The sequence below is a fragment of the Centropristis striata genome, chromosome 12 (assembly GCF_030273125.1).
Source record: "Centropristis striata isolate RG_2023a ecotype Rhode Island chromosome 12, C.striata_1.0, whole genome shotgun sequence".
Classification (NCBI taxonomy): domain Eukaryota; kingdom Metazoa; phylum Chordata; class Actinopteri; order Perciformes; family Serranidae; genus Centropristis; species Centropristis striata.
Genome location: NC_081528.1, coordinates 21,820,091 through 21,841,316, shown reverse-complemented (window position 1 = coordinate 21,841,316; position 21,226 = coordinate 21,820,091). Strand labels below are relative to the sequence as shown.

Genomic DNA, 21,226 nt, shown 5'->3' with positions numbered 1-21,226 from the left:
CGTCTGCTGTTGATTTTCTTGACAAGTGTTTATTTGATCGACTTCACACTTGGCTATCGAGCTGTTACTAAATGAAGCTGATACTGTTGCATTGCTTAGGGACTCAAGTGTGTCATGCCAGGTCATGATCAGGACCCAAGGGAGTGCAGAGTCATGTATGAAGGGGTTTGGATTGATGGGTTCTCAAAAAAAGCTGTAGGCAGAAATTCCAGTGGGCAAAACAATAGGCCCATTCCACACTAAGAAACAGCCTGTTCTCCTGTCGAAAAACGTGAATATACAGTCATGGAAAAAAAATATTAGACCACCCTTTTTCTTCAGTTTCTTGTTCATTTTAATGCCTGGTACAACTAAAGGTACATTTGTTTGGACAAATATAATAATAACAACAAAAATAGCTCATAAGAGTTTAATTTAGGAAATGATATCTTGCCATTTTCCATGGTTTTGTTGATAATGATTTTGGATATTATCAAGAAAACCATGTCAAAATCATGTCAGAAGAGATGAGAAGTTTTGTTTTGAAACAAAATTTTGAACTGAGCCATGTTAGTTTTGAAAAAGCTGACTCTTCAGAACAAAACAGATAATAAAAACTAAATTCATTTTGAAGAAAACCATGCAAAAAGGCTAGATACCAGCTCTAAAATTAAACTCTTATGAGCTATTTTTGTTGTTATCATTATATTTGTCTAAACAAATGTACCTTTAGTTGTACCAGACATTAAAATTAACAAGCAACTGAAGAAAACAAGGGTGGTCTAATAATATTTTCCATGACTGTAGATGTGTGTACAGGCAGCAAAAAACGAGTCTCAGTTCGGCGTCATCTTGCTGACGTAGTAGTGATGACAGTCAAGCAAAGTTTAAAAGGGTGGCGGATGGGTGGAACATGTTGCAGACTTTCACCCAGGAGAGTGGGGTTTGCATCCTGTGTGAAAACAAAAGTAAACCATTTTTAACTTAAGTTAGGTTGTTTACGTAAGTTACATGAATCACGCTTTGCGGTAGTCACATGACCCTTTTAACTACTTCTCTTCTGGCATTTACATACATTTATTTACTGTTTAAACTGTCTATTATAACAACTTACCAGGAAGTTTTTTGCCCTAATCCTAGGTCAGTGGTTTTACACCATAAATCCACAGAACCCGCAGCCTTTTTTACCACCACGGACCGTACATGTGTGCTACTTTTAGAAAGCGTTGTTGTACCGCGAGCCGTGATTCGTACCTACGTGCCATAATTTGTGATACTGACACACAACCTCTTCTGCCATTTATGTTGGAGAACTTGTTGCTAGGAAAACATAAATTCAGGATAAGAAAACAAAAAGTCAGACAACCCAGAATGACATAACCTTTCCCCCTTTTCTGACCCCTTACCCACTAATAATTTTCACACGGTCCCTTTTTGTTCACTGTTAACTGAAGCTTCTTTAATGTTCTCTGCCCAATTAGAAGAACAACATGTAGAGGTATCGCTGAACATCTGGCGGGCACACCCAGCCTGAAAGTAGAACGTTTTAATGACGAGAATGACAAGCTTTCATGAACACCATTATTTTTGCACACTTGGTTCATTTTATATTCAGTTTTATACCTGCTTGTTAATAATATCCCTTTTTTGGAGAATTGCACAGTCATGACAGCTAAGTCATTACACATACAACTGTTACTGTGTCTGTGTGTATGTGTGTGTGTATGTCTGAGTCATTTTTTACTATGCTCTCCTCTCATTGCATTGCTATGACTTGGCTTTAAATGCCTAAATTGTCATAAATACTTGATGCCTGTGCTATTTTAGGTCCATCTCACCAACAGTGATGAATTTTTAATACCTGGCCCAAATACCTGTTACCTGTTACATTTCCAAGTAAATCCCCCCCAGATCTCCCTTCCGCTGGCTATGAAACGCTTTCCCTCATATCGAGCTTATGTAACCGAAAGCTGATGATTCCAGGAAAAACATCTCATAAGCGACTTTTCAAATGAGTCTTTTTCTAGAGGGCTAAGTCCCAGTGGAACCCCAGGGATGTTCTACTCTGTCACGACTGTCGTCTCGAGCTGTATCGTCCCCTCCTCTGGCCTCTATCTGCTCCCCACGGAGTTGATTTTTGAACTCCTGGCTAGCCCGCCAAATATTACACGGCCCTTGCCCTACATTGCCAGGTCTATTTAGGTTACATCGACTATTTAACACAAAATCACAGCTTTGCGTGTTCAATGTGGAAGAGGGAGAGAGGAAGAGGGAGTCAGCAAGCGTTTCTTTTCTCTGCCATTTGTGCGTTTGTGTGAGGAGAGAGGAACTGAGTCAGTTTGTGGATCTTTGGGAGCGAAGACCCAAAGCTGCCTTAGCTAAGCCTTCTAAAGCACCATCTGGCAGCGCGGGCCCCTGTGTCACCCTACTCACCAAGATTACATTCTCCCCTGGCCCTCTCTCCCCGTCCTTTCTCCTCACCCCTCCTGTCCACTTTACGCTCGTCCCCTGTTCCCGCGCCAGCAAACGTTGCAAAGTGAAGTTGTGCTGTCCCCAGAGTTCTTCTAACTCAGGTTTTCTAAAAAGCCTCAATTAATTATGAACCAGAAGTCATTTGAGATGAAAGAGGCAGAAATAATTTGGGTTCATTATTTTGGTTTCAAAACAATTGCAAGCCATCTGGGTTGGAAAGCATTTCTAAATTTTCTCAACTCCTTCCCATTGTAAATAGCTTTCTGAATGCATAGAAATGTTCATGAGTCTCACTGTATACTTATTTATAGTGATGTCTCTAGAGATTAATTACATCCTATATATATATACTATTCACCGCTAAAAGATACAGTTTTAAACATGTTGCTGTGGAGACGGTTATATAATATCTTCTGAGCAAATAACCCTAATTATGTCATCAGGGTTATCTTGGCTTGTGCTCAAAGCCTCCATTATAACTGGGACATGGAGTCTGAGATACGTGGGCATTTAGCAGGGAGGTGTGAAGTCTAATGAATAAAGCTATTGAGTGGCATTATGGGGGAAAGAAGGTGGAGTTGCCTTAATCCTGCATTATTTGTAATGGCCAGCAGGGGGCGACTCCATTGGCCATGAATAGAAGTCCAATTGTATAGAAGACTACAAGAAAATAACCCGACTTCTCATTTGATTTATTACTTCAGTAACCATTTTCCTAATGAGTTTATGGTCTCAATCACTAGTTTTAAGTCTTCATTTCAACAATGTGATGTTCATTTTGTAAATTATGGTCCCATTTAGAGTAAAATAGACAATAAAGCAGTTGTGCTTTAGGGCGGGGCTGTCTTGTGATCGACCAGTCGGCTCCACGGCAACCTGTCAATCAAGATAGAGCCATAGAAATGCATTAATTAATTCAATTAAGTAGCTGTGAACTTGTTTTGGGGTTTGTCAGTGAAGAACTTCAACTCTTTCATAGTGTGTTTTTAGTTCATGAAAGCTAATTGACACATTTTGGTTGTCTAAAAAAATATTTTTCAATGTTTGCTTGTGCAGAAAGACACATAGATATTATTTATTTCCCCATAAGTACATTTAGTTTAAGCCTGTTTCTTTGTCAATGATTTGAACTGACAAAGTATTTTTACACTGTGGTAGCCTGTAGCTACATAGACATAAGGCTCTGAGTACATCTTCCACCATTGCCAGTGGCCTTTTGAAGCTAGCATTAGCATTTGTAGTAAAAACTAGTTGGTAATACAGTTGATGTGTTTTGTTCCACACCTGGGGCTGACAGGTGCACATTGTGATGTGTCGGAGAATTTGTCAGCGGCGTGGAAATGAAAACTTTGCTTTGACAGAAAATGTCCACACTGGCTTTACAGTTTCTGAATAACAGAGTCGGAGTCAAGTTTGAGGTCAACAAAGTTATGTTCAAGACAAGTCTAAAGTTGATTTAATGCCTCAAGCGCAGCAACTCGAGTGCCTAGCTCTGGGAATGCACTGCATGTGATTTTTCCCTTTTTTTTTGGAAAAAGATGAAAAAGTACATATTTTTTGTAACAAATGCTAAAAACATCTACCTGCAGTGTCTTTAAAAAAATAAAACCCTGCAAGCAAGGGATTTCTGGCTGCACTCAAAGGACTCGTAGTTACTGATGAATCAGATAGACTGCTAAAAACTGAAGCACCACTTTAATGCTCCTGGTGCATTACAATGACACACGATGCAGTAGTGCTCTAAAAATGTTCTGTCAGTTTTCCCTAAGCATGTAATCTTTAATTCTCAGAGGTGGTTCAGATTAAAATAACTTCCATTTTCAACATCCATTAGTTTAGACTAAACAGCACCTCCAGGTGATGACACAAATACACTTCCCGTCATTTTACCAGGTCTCACATGGAGTCGGCTTCAGCACCGTCTGATTAGCTGCAGAAATCGTTTGATGTAGTGTGCTGCTGTGTTCCTGTATACTGCAATGCAATATTATATATATTTCTCAGGAGAAAAACAGTTATTAAGGTTCATGCAGGCCAGTGTGCATTACAGACAATAAATATGATAAATATGTATAAATATGACACATCCACTTATTCTGTTCACAAACTGCATGTTTCAGCTGTTGTTCTTCAACAGAAGCATGTTAAACATGCTAAAAATATCCACTCTTATGTGTGAGTGTGAAATGTGCATCATCGCAGATGGCCCGGAGCAATAAATAACAATGGAGGGAGGAAAGCATTGAGTTAATAGAACCCCCTGCATGTTTCTGCAACATTTTTTGAAATAAATATGTGAGTAATGGCTTGTCATGAGTAAGAAAGAGATCATTTCATTGTGCTAGGAACGGAGACAAATATTTTATCACATGCTTCGGAGATGTGACAAAGACAATGCAGCCATGTTGGAAGATCAGTAACCAGCAATGTGTTTTTTGGAAGATGAAAAACTTGTCATTTTCTCAAAGGGCCTTTTGACAGGCATTTTGGAAGCAATTCTGTCAAATATGCAGATAAACACACACAGACACGAGCAAAAGAAACGTCATAACTGCTACTTTAACACTGTTCAGAAAGCCGTTTCATCTGGACAGATGGCATCGTGGAAATATTACTGTGGAAATGTTTATAGGCCTATCTAGAGAACTGTTCCTGTCCTGCCATAGCGTTCATACAACACTGCTACAATATACATCTTGTGAATGTGAATTTTTAACAACTGAGGGCCATAAAACCTGATGCGGTATGTCAGTGAACACTGGCGGATGTGACACAGTTCATTGGCTTACATGTCGGAGCAAAAGGCGGCAACATTTAGTGTGAAGAGATCACAGCAATATGATTTTTAACATTGCTTAAAATGTCATTGCAAGTGCACAGATTTAGTATTATGGAAATGTTGATGATAACACGTTCCATAACTGTTTCCACTGCAATATTTTGGAAAAGATGTTGCCTCAATTTTAGACATAATGGCAGCTGAAGTGCAGTCACATGCAGGTGTTTATGCCGGCAATAGAAACTGTCGAGAGCTAAAACAGGATTATTTAATTCTTTCTCAGTTTTCATCTGGCAAGAATCATAAACGTGTTCACCGGTGTTTGCTGTGTAATACTTACTCTTGAATAAGAAAGACAGTGGTAATCTCCCAGGTGGGTTACATTTCTAGATACTAAATTATTGCTGACGTTTTGGCAGCAGATAGAGTTGTGGGCCAATACTGTCTGTCTCGCAGATTCTGGACTCTCTTACAAAAAGGGTTCCAGGCTAACATTACATTCATTGTCAATACAGCTGGACAGACTTGGTCTTTTGGGACGAGGGATTTGCCGTGCTCGTGGAACCGTGCTGCAACCATATGGCTTCAGCTGTCCCCCTAAACACTGATAACAAATGTCCCAGGATGCTTGATATACACTCATGAATACATACTGGCACTGGCACCCACAGGTGCACATGCACACATGGAAATGAATGCAAACCAGCTGCATCTGCAATCACATAGAAAGGCATTAAGCAAACATATGCATGCACATTTTCATCTGGCAAAACTGTAATTAGTCTGTGCCTGCTTTTTAGAAGACATACTGAAAAAGAGAGAGAAAGCAGCAGGGAGGAAGAGCCGGGGAGAGTGAGAGTTATAGGGAAAGGGAATGATAAATGATGGATTGAGAGAGCTCCAGCTAGACCCCGAGGTTACCAGTGTGAGGGAGTTACAGCTGGCTAGCTCATTCCGTCGAGCTACAGATCTCATAATAAACATCACATGGGTAGTTTGGGCTGGCGGCTGCAGATTAAGCCAGAGCTGTTAGCTCTTTAAAGACTGCTCAATGTTGCAGCCAGCCAAGAACCTATTTATAGGGCGGCTGGAAGTGTATCAAAGCAGGTAGGAAGGGAAGGCACCGGACAGGCACAGTTTTCAAGCTGATTTATGTCCCTCAATCAGTATAATAACAATAAACTGTCAACTAACACGCCACTTTTATTTGTAATTTATGGTACTGCGCTCCTAATAAAGCTATGTTTATTTCTCCCCTGTCCCTCCCTCCGCCTCCTCCGCTGCTTCTCTCTGTCTCTCTCGGCGCAGAGCTGCCCAGCAGTCCAGGTGGTCAGTTCACGTTCCGCCCGCTGCCGCCGCCTCCCCCGCCGCCCCACGCCTGCACTTGTGCCCGCCCGGCACCCTACACTCAAGTCAGCCTGCAGAGGAAGACCATGCCGACGCGGTGCCAGGCCAGTCAGGGCGGCCAGGGGGCAGACACAAGCTCCAGCACAGACCAGGCACAGCTTCACAACAGCTGGGTGCTCAACAGCAACATTCCCCTAGAGACCAGGTAAGAGAATGCAACACATGTCCCGTAAAGGTTATTCTCTCAAGTTGTTTCTTTTTATTTTTTTAATTAAACAAGTGAACAAAAAGAGTTAAGATGATTTTAGGAATTTGGAACAAATGGAGGGCTTCGTTCCAAACGGCTTTCAATCCAAAACGGTGGATATGTCATTTTTCCAACGAAAACCCTTCTAATGAAAATATCTTCAAGGCAAACCGCCCTACTTCAACAGAATGTCACTTGATTAAAGACACTTCTTTAATCTCACAAATGAGGCTCATTAGATTAAAGGAAATTATTTCGTCAGGAGTGCGAGTTAGTTGGCACACTTTCACAATTTTACTTAGAGAAATCAGAGTGGAATGATTAAGAATGAATGTCGGACTAAAGGATTTGTTCGGATAGACATGTTTTGCACGTGTAGAGAGCAGTAAGTGGAACACCATGCAGGCCTCTGGGGTATTATTATTACAGGACTTTGCACGCCATCAAAGTCATAACGAATCTTTCAGGGTTTTTTTGGATTCTTTTTCATTTTCTTACCCCCTACTGTCCAAAGATTTACCAGGGGACCGGTATCTGAGTCTCCACTACCTAAAATAAAAGTGTAAGTCAGTATGGAGTATAAAATCCTCTCTTCAGTTACACATTGTGATCCCACTTCCAATTGTTATACCTGAGATTTTTATTTTATTTTCAAATTCTTGGAGGCAAGCCGCCGGAATCTCGTCCCATCAAACAGAATTAAGCATTTGCTTGCTGCATAAGTAATAATTGATCAGAGAATTATTTAGGAGATCCTCATTTGTGAGGCTGCTTTTCGAGAAGAAGCAGCAAGGTGCAAAAGAATATGTTTGCATGTTTAATGAGAGCTCGGTGCGGCAGCTGAATTCTGGTATTATGAGTGAGGATGAGATTGGCAGGCTGCCACACTAGAAGAAGAGGGTTTTAATAAGTTATGCATTAGGCCATAATTAGATCTTACCTCATTTAAAGGAAGGGAAGAATAAAATTAGATTCAGTGACAATTTAAATTAATCATTGGCCAGACATGACTATCAATGTAAAAGACTTGTCAGAAGTGCATTGTAATTACAGCACTTATTCATGTGTGTTTTTGCTTTAAATGAAAATCCACCATAAATAAAATTCACGCCTTTTTTGCGTTTCAAATCGTTCAAACGGTATTTGCTGAACATAAAGAAGTCTCTCCCGAAGAGAGATGTGATTATAAAACACAATTTCCGCAGTGGCTCAGTTTATTGGATGGTGCCTTTTTGTAGTAATACATTTTTGCATTTGGGACTTTATAGTCAAATAAGTTTAATTTGATAGTGCGCTATTAGTTCTGAACCATAAAATGTAATCATATTCATAGTCAATAGAATAGTGTCCCTTCATAACATAATTCAGATATTATTGGCTCTTTTTTTATCTGGATTTTGGTGGTGGGGGAGGACAAGAAACAATGACTAAGTCTTCACTTCTTAACTGTTGGGTTGGATTTAATATTCAAGCGCGCTCCTCTGTCACATTCCCAGATACACTACTAATCTAATGATTTCATATTTTCTCTCTCACCCCCGATGCTGCCGCTATCAGCTCAATCTCAGCCGTGAGATTAAAGATTTATCAAGTGTTTACAAAGTTGACATGGAGTTTCATGCCAGTGGAATTATAAGTGACCTTAAAAAATGTTACAACATCTCTTGTTGTCAAGTACGCTTCCATTTTCCTAGAAGCGTATTTGATGAATCTGTATTGAAATGTATTGACGTTACGTCACCAGAGATTAAGATTGTTTGAAGTGTGCATAGATTTCCTTTTCAGCTGCATATCCGTTATGATTCTGCAGAGGCTGGCTGGTGTAAGTGGAAGGATGCAGATATGGATATTCAATATATCTGACTGGGTCTCACACTGGGTGTGTTAAGAGGCATAACAAATGTTAGGACTGTAATAAATTGACTGGTGTCCTGCCTTCTCTGCCACCTCTTATTGCGATGAAATGAGACTACTTGAATCCCACGCTGTGCATGTGCAACCACTAAAGAATAACTTTAATGCACTTGTATGTTATATCTGCATGCACCTCTACCCCATGCACACAGGCTTCCACCCACACACACAGTCAATTCTCACATATCCAGGTAGAGACAGCCCTTGGGCCGTAGACTCAGACCTCCTGAAGAGAGGGAACTCTCATTTTCTTCCTGTCTCGGGGGAAATCTGCCCTCTGATATGAATTCAGAGCTTCCTGGGCGTCGCCCCTGGATATTGTCTGAGAAGATCAAAGGCAGGCAGCCAGGAAGAACAGTGAAGCATTTTTAAAAGCCCTGCACAAGAAGAATAGAGTTCCACACGCGTTGACAAATGCAATTTCTTCAGCTGGATTCTGATCCCTTTTGCTCTGATCCACCTTCAGCAGAGCAATAAAAGCACCACAGCGGACTCGACCTGTGTACTGGCCTCAAAAATGTGAAAATGCTCACCCGTATTTGACAGCTTTTTGTGTATGCCTGTGTTGTGTGGGCCTCTCCGAGCCGAGTTATGTTTCTTTATGTGTATGTGCTTGTGTTTGTCCTAAGTTTATCTCTGGCCTTTCAGAGTTGAACTACCATTGACCCTTAGGTGTGTGGTTGCTCCATGTGCAGCCTCCTGTGTCCCCCATCTGACTCACAGCTTTCAGCACGCGCTGCATGGGTGGATGGAGAGAGGAGGGAGGGCAGACAGTGAAGGATGGATGTCATCTCAGTCTCATGTTGAACTCAGCCATAGGGCCACATTATAGACAGACAGAAAAAGAGAAAAAAAGGACAGAAAGGAAAATGCTGAAGATGACTGGCAAAATGGAAAAGATAGAATTTCACTTAAAAAAGGAAATGGAAAATCTATCATACTCCAAATTAAGTCCATTATTGAGTCAGAAAATAGAAATATTTGCATTTGAATGTTTTAAAAGCACTGAAGCAGTCCCCCTTGTCCTTCTTTTGTCTGATTTTATTGTATTTTACTCTACTTTATTGAGTTTTCCCTCTTTTATGTGAGCTAAGATATTACTCTAATGTATTAGGCTGTTTAGAGTTATGTAAAGTCAAGCCTGACCGATATGGGATTTTTGAGATACATACCAATTTTAGAGGGGACAAACTCACAGATTACTGATATGGTAGCTAATATTGAAAAATGAGTGCTGAAATGAAAATAGACCTTTTTGAGGGTCTAAGGACAGAGGGTGTCGGACCACGTAAATCTGTGATTTGTGATTTAATATAAATAAAATTGACTTGACTTGACTTTTCTATGTGAAATATGCACCAATATGATCATGCAACGGTACTCAGAAGACTGCTTTCTTTAAAAAAAAAAAAAACTTTATTAAAGAACATGTAACTATATTTAAATTCTACATACATTGCATCACTAATTCTAATACAAAAATAGAAAATAAAGAATAAATAGAAATAGAATAAATACTTGAATAAACATCAGTAGTATCAGTCAATAGCTGATAATTTAAACAAAAATAAGAATAAATAAATTGGTCATGCACTAATGTAAAGCAGTTCCAAATTCATCTTTCTATTTCCCCTAGAAATTAGTGTCTCGCTTTGCCTTGAGATAATTTCACGATTTTTATCCAGATAATTATGTTTTGAGAATTGCATTGTAATCTGCATGACACACACTCTATTATCTGCTTTATTCTGTCATGCATCATTCCTCGAACATTCTTGATATACCCCACTGGCAAAATTTCACTCTTGTTTTTTAAGTAAAAATCCCTCTTCAAGGCTGAATATGAGACCAAATGACATGAGAAGATGGATGTGTTTTTGCCGTGTATGAGGGCAAATGGATGAGGTGTGGGGCGGATGCATTCTGGTGCCCAGCGATGCTGTCAGTCTGCTGTCTGGCCCCACTTTAATGGCCTGTCCTCTGAGGGCCCTTCAGAGACCGCGGTCCTACCAGCAGCCTGTGACCTCACACCTCTCGCTGCACGGATAGAATAACACTTTGGCAAGCTGCGTGTCTGCCACGACATATCGCACTCACAGCCAGTATTAACCCTCGGAGAGCACACGGTAACCCGGGGCAATCATTGCTTGTCTGAGAATTCCAGGAGCTCCAGGATATATATTTTATGGAAAATGCACACACAGAGACACTGAGGAAAAAAACAATGACTCATACCTGTTTTTGCCTCTCCAATACAGCCTCTTTGTTTCCCCACACCGGCAGTCTTTGTTCTTTTTTTGATGGAAGTCAATGTGGCCAGAACAAGCTGGAACTGCTTATAATTGCCTGCCCAGATCCACTTTCCCAAATTGCATAATTTCCTAACCCCCATATTTCTGCTTCCTCATCTGACACCCTCCAACCCTCACCCTCTATTATCCAAACACAATATAGATGAAATGCTACCTAGATTAATTGCCCTTCAGCTTACTTTCCTATCATCATCTGCCATCTAACGCGCTCTTTTTCATAATGAAAATGAACCTCATTTTCGTTTAACTAATACAGCCGTATAACTTAAGTAGTCGCTTTGATGAGTCAAAAAAGGACTAGGTAAGTCATTGATCCCTGGCTGCCAGGGCTTTTTCATTCTCTTTCATTTCGGCGCTGCTCTGCATTAGACGAGAAGCTCTGAATGTTGCAACCCTCTGATGAGGGACGGGGATAAGAGCTTATCATTTCATATTCTATGGCTTATACATTATCTACAATGTGCTTTGGGTATATCACATAGCAGTTTGTACTTTCCTATTGTTTAACTGGTTATAGTGCACTAACTGTGAATAATATCCATGTTTTACATTTGTCACATATTATTGCTCACCTCCGTGAAAAAATTATGGTGGAACATAATATAAATTGTGAGCGGAGTCGCAGTGCTTAGGGATTTTCTTAGGCTACTTTTCTTCCTTGATTTTAGCTTTCTGGATTAATCTTTGATGATGCATTACTTGCAAGTTTAAGAGACCACTTAAATTAAAAGCACACAAATGCAGCCAAACATGTGGGATATTAAGAGCTTAACTGAATTACACAGTTCTAGACAGTACTGAGAGCTTTTTCTCAACAGGTGAAGCTTGAGAGGACTGTATCCTCATGCAGAGGTAAAGGAGAACAGTCTGTCCTGTGTGTCATATTTGAATCCTGAGCCAGCCTTTATGCGTCATTTAGAAAATAGCAGGACAGGGGTCTCCTCTAAAATCTCCCAGCTTGGGGGCCCGTTAAATGAGTTTCAGTGAGGCGTACTTCAGAGTGAGACTGAATTCCACTGAGTGCAGATTATTATAAATAGAATCAGAATAAGATACCAGATACCTAAGAAGAGATGATGTCCTTGCTGTGCTAAGCTAATTGGCGAAGGATTGAACTACTGTCCTAGATTGTTTCCAAATTCACACTGTAATCTACTTAAAAAGACAAAAAACAGGGGTCCCAGGGGTGGCAGGTAGTTTGTGGGTCACACAATGCAAAGCTGCTTCCTCCTCATAAGATTAGAACTGCAATTAATTGTCCTTTCCTCTAAATAGTGATTGTCCAATTACAGCTTAGTAACCGTTAACTTTGGATTTCTCAGCATGTCAAAGTGCACAGGGCTGAAGAAAGAGTGATACTCAGCGTTTAAAGAGTTTAAAGAGTAATGAGTTTTTCAGAAACCCCAAACAAAGGAGACAAAGTGTGAGAAATTGATTAAACAGTGTGTTTATCTGCTCTAATGTCAGCTGCAATCGTTAGAATTACCAGCCAACTAGCTTATTAGCCGCAGTGGTAGCAGTGTTACTCCCGAGGCTAATACGAGAAGAATTATTAAATAACTGCATTAGGTTGTGTAGTTGCAGGTCATGTTAAAGAACTTAATGCTGTGTTACACATCCAAGCCAACACCCACAGTAAGTGTTACGTTCATCATCTGAGTCACATCTAGTAATGATAAATTGAGAACATATATTTTAACAAGTAAGCTAAAAAACAGAACAGGAAAAGGAATAAAAGCCTTAAATTAATAGCATCAAGCAGCGGTCTGGACGTGAGGTGGACGGTCTTTATCGCTGACTACCAGTGGTGGAAAGTAACTAAGTACATTTACTCAAGTACTGTACTTTTCTTGAGTATTTCCACATATTTAACTTTATACTTCTACTTAGCTACTTTTTAGGGAAAAATATTGTACTTTTTTTACTCCACTACATTAAGCCGCCAGTCTCAGTTACTAGTTACAGGTTTAAACAGAGTTACATATTAAACTTAAAAAAATATGATCAATTTAAAATAATTGTGCATGTTGATAAATTAAACCAGATAACAGTATATTTAGTAAGGAAAATGAGCCTTACTCTGACAACAAGTTAAATGCTGCTTGCAGAAATGCATGAAAAGATAATAATAATCCAATAATATATTTGTAATATAAAACAATCTGAGTGGGCCATTCTGCATAACGAGTACTTTTACTTTAAATACTTTAAGTACATTTTGACGCTGATACTTTTGTTCTTTTACTTCAGTAAGCTTTGAATGCAGGACTTTCATTTGTAGTGGAGTCATTTCACAGTGTAGTATTAGTACTTTTACTTAAGTTTATCTAAATACTTTTACCACCACTGCTTACGTATATCAAAAATATGATTTGATGGTTACACATAAGTTAGTCCAATGTCAGATTGCATAAAATTCACATCATGATCACTTTAATACATTTTAAATGACAATGAGAACGATACAATGACCATTCCTTCATATAGCTGTTGTAATATCAGTCAAAATAATCAATAAGGTATTTTTTTCCAACTTGTGCATCCCTCCTCTCAAGTGGCCTCCGGGCAAAGCCAGTTGAGTCTCCCTACTTTAGACCCTTGTTACAAGCTTCACCCTCTAAATGAGTCAGCAGTCAACACTCCTGGAGCTAGTGTTAGCTTAATGAGCTAGCTAGCTGCAGCTGATCAAATCTGACAGCAGCAGTTGTCATTTCAATGGTTGCTGGCTATAAATGAGAGTTCTCCCTTTGACTGTGTGAAATCAATAACCTAAGTGTGCAACCATAAACACTGCAAACTGCATATGCCTCATGCACATGGTTTCAAGGCATAGCAACAGCAACTGAGAGGGGTTGGGCTTAGCCAAGAGTCAATAGAGAGCAGTACTTTTATAGGCCAACCCAGAGGTTAGCATCACCATGGGGTTTATTGAGAATTTCACAATGGGATTTTTGCATTGGATCATTGCAGAAAATAGGCTCTGTGGCAAACTGATGCTTACACATTTTGTTCAGCAGGATAATCTTCCAAAATGAACACCCCTTTTATGATGTTTGAAGCGTTAATGCAGCCAGCAGGAGTAAAATCTACCGTTTTGCTATAGTGAACTACACCACAGTTGCATGACTTAAACATCACAGCCGTTATGTTTCAGAGGGTCTCCGACAAGCTAACCAGCCGTTTTGACAAGTTAGCAAATCTGTAGCCCAATAAATTGTTTATTAACCTAATTTACAGTCCACACTAGTTTGCAAGAGCATTGAAAAACACGACGAAAGGCTGTGAGGTGGACTAGTGAGCGAGTTATTTTCCGTGTCCGGTGTGATATGTTGCGTCCAACAACCACTGTTGTCTCATTTAGCCACTTGTTAGCAACCACCTTTTTAAGGACACATAAAACCTCCAAAATTCAGAAGTGGGAGTATTTGCTAACCCATTTTATGTCATCCACAAAAAGTGAACATCTCTTCAGCTTGTGTTAACCACAGACCTTATTTAAGACACCCTCAACCCATTGAAAATCCTCATTGAGTTTGAGTGGTCAGACCCCAGCAGTGTCAGATGAAGTAATCAGATAAGGGATATGATTACTTCTTCTTCTTCTTAGGTAAAAGTACTAATACAACACTGTGAAATTACTCCACTACAAGTAGAAGTCCTGCATTCAAAACTTACTGAAGTAAAAGTACAAAAGTATCAGTATGAAAATGTACTTAAATCATCAAAAGTAAAAGTACTCGTTATGCAGAATGAACCCACTCAGATTGTTTTGTATATTCCAAGTATATTATTAAATTATTATTATTGAGGCATTTATGTAAGCAGTGTTTTAATTTTGAAAACATAGGGCTCATTTTAACAACTTAATTTACTTTTATGTGGTTTAATTTAAAAAAAAATGTCTAATCACTTTCAAAGTATCATGCATTTTATGTTAAATCTTGACCTGTAAAGTAACAAAAGCTGTCAGCGAAATGTAGTGGAGTGGAAGTATAAAGTTACATTAAATGGAAAAACTCAAGTAAAGTACAAATACCTCAAAAGTGTAGTTAAGTACAGTACTTGAGTAAATGTACTTAGTTACATTCCACCACTGGACCCCAGGGTGCTAAAATGCTACTTCCCGCTTTAAGAACTCATTCCTGTGGCGCCCTGTTGCAGGTTAAACTATAACTTCTTCTTCTTTGTGTTTCTCCATCAGACACTTCCTGTTCAAGCAGGGCTCTGGTTCATCGGCTCTCCTGTCAGGGGCGGGGCAGGGTTACCCCCTGACGTCTGGGACTGTGTACTCCCCTCCGCCCCGGCCTCTCCCTCGCAGCAGCGTGACCAGACCACTGTTTACCTTCAACAAGCCTCACCGCTGCTGCAACTGGAAGTGTACAGCGCTGTCTGCATCACTCCTCACACTCACCCTGGCCCTGCTGCTCACATACGTCATCGGTGAGTTACAGCACACACCAAGCATCCGCTGTGGCAAGTTTGTCGTCATGCGCAGCTGCACAGGAAGATTTGCTTTTGTTTGTTTGTTCTGATTTTTATTTCAACATTTTCAAAAACAGATTGCTGGAGGGGCCAGGAAATTGGGAGGCTTGTCAAGACACTGCCTAATTAATTCAAAAAGGAATCAATAAAAAAGAAATACAGAAACAAACTCGAACAGCAATTTTAACACGCACACACAATGTACAGGCTTCAAAGGGTAAAAAAAAATGCAGGAAAAAAAACCAAAACAAACAAAACAGAAGAGAGACGATCGATAGGGATCAAAGCAGGAGTGCTGAAAATGTTGCGCTCTTACTTTGAAGGAGTAGGCTTTAAAAACAGCAGGTAATATATTCTAAATGTGACCCTCTGTAGGATCGTCTAAATTGTAAATTAACTTTCCTGGACTAAAGCGCACAAAACTGGTAATTATTCCATGATGAATACACAAGTCCAATAAGTACTAACTTATTCACTGTCTCACACACACACACACACACACACAGACAAAAACAAACGCACACCTTATTACTTTTCTGCCTTTTTCCGCCTTATTTATATCACATTAATATATCCCTGTTTGTCTCAGCTTATGACCTTGTTGCTTGTTCTTATTTTTTAATAAATGTATATTTTTATTAGTTTATTCAATATTAAAAGTTGTTTAATTTGTTTCGAAGTCGCCTTTTTTTCAGTAACCCCCTTTTTAAAAATTACATTCTTAAGCAGTATTGCTGCTTTAAAATGAAGGATCTGAAGGAATTCTAGGACTAATTTCGTTATTAATTTGGATCGTTAAAATTGAGAACGTTTCTGCAGTTGTTCCGCAGTCTGAAAAAGATCATCAGCCAAGTGTGTCAAAGTCAAATTCCAAATTTATGCATCGATCCCCTCCGATTGCTCCAACTCCCTGTTCCTCCTCAACCTTGGCCCGGCCCTCCACCTCTGCACAACGTCTTCCCTCCACCGCCCTGAGTGCAGATATCCCAACCCTCCACCCAGCCGGTTCATTTCCCTCCTGTGGTGGTGTTCAAGGTCACGGCGGAGCAGGCGGGGGTTGGCATTAATCACACACACACACACACATACACACACACGCACGCATCAGAGACAGACATCACACGCACTCTGGCGAATCCATGCAGATTAATCCCCAGGCTGAACCATGCTATTCCATTAATGTCCCGGCCCCGGTAATTAGTGCATTAGTGAGGAGTGTGAGTGATGACTTGGAGACGACATCACCTTTTAATTGGTGTCATGCTCCACTCCTGCTTGGCAATGATCGATCTGCATGTTGACATCACCATGGCAACTCCGTCAAGACGTATGGGATGTGAGCGCAGATGATATGTTCGCCTGTAAATCAAAGATATTCAAATGGCAAGATTAAAGTGGTCATGGGCTTAATGTCTTTGTCTGGGGGGAGAGGTTGAGACACAGGCCACCAGATGATTAGGTTCTCTCATTACATAATGATTCAGTCATTTTAACGAATTAATTAACAGCCACTCACAGGAAGAGAAAAAAAAATCTCCCCCAGTAGTTTTGCGCTTTTTCATCTTCATCAAATAACAGCCATGCAGATATTTATTGATTTTGAGTCTGTCTCTCATTAAATCAGGGTCTTATTGAATATTAATTCTTATTATCATAGGCATTATAATAAGAAACAGAATACATTTTCATATTTAATAAACAGAGTTTAAAATATGCTAATGAATGATCCTTTATTCCAAATATAATCAGCTCCTGCAGGGTTTTCTACTGTACTTAGCTGGGCAGGTGTTATACATATTAAATGTTATACGTATTTAATATTCCTATTTTTATGCAGAATGTTTTTTCCCGTAGAATTACAATGGATTTTTATTAATAGCAATGGATTTCTTATTTTATATTATTCTTTTTTTATATATGTTTTCTAAATGCAGAACATGTTTCTCATAACATAACAAGGGATTATTTAATGTTTTTATAATTGATTTATTTGACCTTTTTTTAAAGTTGCCTGTGCTGAAGCTAGCTAGCTCAATACGCATTTAAAATAACCATTTCATTACTTAACACAGTACAAGGTTTTTCTGCACAAATATATAATTACAATGCCACTGTGGTTAATTAAAATAAACTAAAACATGGTTAGCTGGTCAAAAGAAAGTTTCAGTTTTAGGCAAAAATGACAAATTTTCCCTTTTTTCCAACCTCAGTTATGATTATGTGCTACTTTTCTTTGTCTCTGTAGACAGAAAAGCAATATGACTGAATTATTTTTTGGATTAAAAGGTTGCTATTTTCTTTGCAGCCCAGTCGCCAGCAGAAAATGTTGCCATTTTATGTTTCTGGAAAACACATATATGTTGATCTGCAATTTTATGTCTGGTGACAAAGCCACATTAGTCTGCTGTTGTATACGGACGGTACCAACAAAGCTGTGACTCTAAACTGCAAGGTGTTTGTGTCCCGTTGTAACTAGTTTTGTCCAGAATTGGTGTTCTGGCTGAAGTTATGTGTGAAATAAGGGGGGTTTTTTAGCCTCACCCATTATTGTAACCCAACCTTAACCAAAATATTTTTAAAATAATAATCATAATAATAAATCTGATTTATATAGTGCTTAAAAGGTACTTAAAGTCACTTCACACTGGACAAGAAACAGATATACAAAATACTGATAACAAACTGAACAGAATTGAGACAAGAATGTTAAAAACAGCAATTGTCACATTTTTACAGCATGTTTTGGTCATCATGTGTCACGGGCTGCAGCACTTCAGAACCGTTCATCTTCAAAATATATGTGTAAAAATGTTGAGATTTATATGTCGAAAAATCTACAATGCCAATATTTCTTCTGAAGACTGGGTTGTTCTTCCATTTAAAGACCAAATGATTAATGGATTAATCAAGATTCATAGAAAATTAAACATGTAATATTACAACTTATGTACATTCCATGTAAGTATTTACAATAATAACAACACCTTGTAAGTCTTGGTGTGTATTCTCTGTCAGTGTGACACTGCAGATACTTTTCAGTAAATGAAGACATTTGCAACATATAAAAAGAAAAGACATATTCCTTAAGTGGTGCCAAGCTGGCGCTCAACATTTGAAAATGCTGGAGTTGCTTCCCGTCCTTGGTGAAAATCATCTTAACGCAGCTGTTACATTTGGCTGAATCTTCATCTCTTCTCATGACGCTCAGCCAAACTTTACACTCCTTGCCGCAGCCATCCGTGGTTCAGCAAGTAACGGAGCTGGTTACCGATCTCACATGCTAAGTGGAGGTGTGGTGTGACTAGTACTGTACCAGCAGATCCTCAACACTTTATGTAGGTCTTAATAATTCAACAGCAACATCTGACAGTGATGTGGCGTGCAAATCCAAAAATTTTTTGACACTTTTGGAAGCACTTCTTAATTCCCACCTCAAATCAATGCCAGTCCTTAAAGCTCTTTGTGCAAGTTATGTGACTTGTTTATTAATTTTGGGCAAAGTAACCCGGCAAATAACGAGGCAATAATATTATGTCTCAAATTAAGGTTTCCAATTAGCACAACAATAGGAGGATGCATGATTGCAGAGATAATGCTGTGCCTAAGTGATTGCAGCGTACTGTATGCCCCCTGTTGTGATTAGCTAAGGCAGTCCTCCTCTCTTTCTTTACTGCCCTCTTTCCTCTCCTCCCATACCCCCTGGTGTTGCAGGGGCTGTGAATAGCTTTGTTAATTTGTTTATCTCCCAACGTACCCCTCCCTCCCGCAGTCGTAGCTTGTTATTAAGCACAACACGGCCATCAGATATGAGCAGCGCGCATTATGATAGCGAACGGGGCATTTAAGGAGAGATAGAGGACAGATTAGGATTGCATCTGTAATCTTGAAGAATATTGCTACTGACAACACTACTCATTTAGCTACTCAGTAACTCATTTTCTATTCCAAGCCTCATTTAAGTCCTGCCTCCGTAAAAAAAGAAAGAAAAAACCTACCTACGATTGCTCTATCATGCTGTCAGAAAAAAAGCTAATTAGAGTATTTTCTGCATTAATGATTGTCTTGCTTTTTTAAACAGTTACAATCCTCGGTTGTTGAATCAAATATGAGGAGAGGGCGGGATGTGTCAGTTATGAAAGATAACCGTCTCTATGGTAACAGGGGAGAAGCTCCTGACGCAATTGAAATGAGCAAGTCAGAAGCACCCTGCAATCAAATAATCACCTCCACAATCACATTTCAGTCACTTGCACACAGACAGTGTACACTTTAAGCTAAGATCTTCTTTATCGTTGTGTTGTGCAATATGTGCTGCTTCAGGGGTCCTGGTGGTTCCATAAAGAACCAAATGAGTCGTTAGTGGCTTTAAGTTCATTACTTTCACGCTATTTCCCTTCAGTAAATCTGCTTTCACAGTTTGATTCAAGGCAATTCAGAGCATCTGCCTTAAAAGTTAGCCATTATTCACAGGGGTCAAACTCAGTACAGTCTCTAACTGAACTCACAAGAAGAAAGATTGTGTGTGTGTGTGTGTGTGTGTGTGTGTGTGTGTTTATTAGAGCTACAACTAATGATGATCAATAAATCTGCAGATTATTTTCCGGATTTGGTTTCCCGGAGCCTGAGGGTCAGCCTTCAATTTTTTCTTTCAACAGTGAAAATCCAAATATATTTAGTTCATAAGAATATAACAGAAAACAGCACATCTTTTCAGAAGCTGCAGCCAATCGCTGTCATTTTTTGCTTGATGAATTGACCATAAAAATAATTGTATACATTTTCTGTCAACCCATTAATTGATTATTTGGCTAATTGCTCCAAGAAATGTGTAGCCTATAAAAGAGCTGAAATTATTTAGTTAATTAATGAGTTGACAAAAATTCTATGAACAGAATTGATTGATGAAGTAACAATGAGCATTTTTGATTGATTAATCATTTGAGTAATTCATAAAGCAAAAACATTTTCTGCCTCCAGATTCTTAAATGTGATATTTATATCATTGTAAATTTCAAACATCTTGCGGTTGGCTTCGGTCTGTTTAATCAATTAATCAACAAATGAATTGATTTAGAAAATAATCTGTAATTGCATAACAATATGTGCTGGGTGGCAAGGACTGATTGAGAGCCCTTAAGTCGCTCCCTCTTGATCTGGATTTCTCCTCCAAACGTCCTAGCCAGCCTGGTCCGTCTCAAAGCACCAGGCTGATTATAGCTTATCATGAATTAAGTGCTTGTTCTTTTCTGTGGTGTTGACCACCCTGGCTAACAAGTTGAGGAATTACAACTGAGAGCTCAGGAGCACATTATGCCAACCATATATTACAGCAAGAAGACATTAACTCTGACGTACGCTCACATTTACCAACAATATGTATGACTACAGGGATCTGTGGGGACCTTGGAGAACCATTATTAGACAGAATTCTTATTTTTTCATATATATTTCCTGTCACAAACACAAAAACAGTATTACTGAAGACACACAGCATACAGCCTTGATTAATTAAAGGATTAATTGTTAATTATTAATATCAGATAAGCCGCCCTAGGCTGTAGTATCATTTTTGTGGGAGTCAAAATGTGTGACCACAGATGTCACACATGTGTAACACGATGGTAAACATAGTCTTTTTTCACTCTTTCAGCTGCTATCTAACAGTCACACGTGAAGTTGGGGTGTAAACAGTGG

General features: G+C 39.2%; 1 protein-coding gene across 1 annotated transcript in view; it reads left to right on the top strand.

Annotated features, from left to right (window-relative positions):
• The window catches only part of tenm1 (teneurin transmembrane protein 1), a 202,630-nt gene that overhangs the window by 61,698 nt on the left and 119,706 nt on the right, over positions 1 to 21,226 (top strand). Inside the window, exons 4-5 of the mRNA XM_059345783.1 lie at positions 6,539 to 6,782; positions 15,252 to 15,490. Coding sequence (XP_059201766.1) covers positions 6,539 to 6,782; positions 15,252 to 15,490 — 483 coding nt within the window. The remainder of the gene's footprint in view (positions 1 to 6,538; positions 6,783 to 15,251; positions 15,491 to 21,226) is intronic.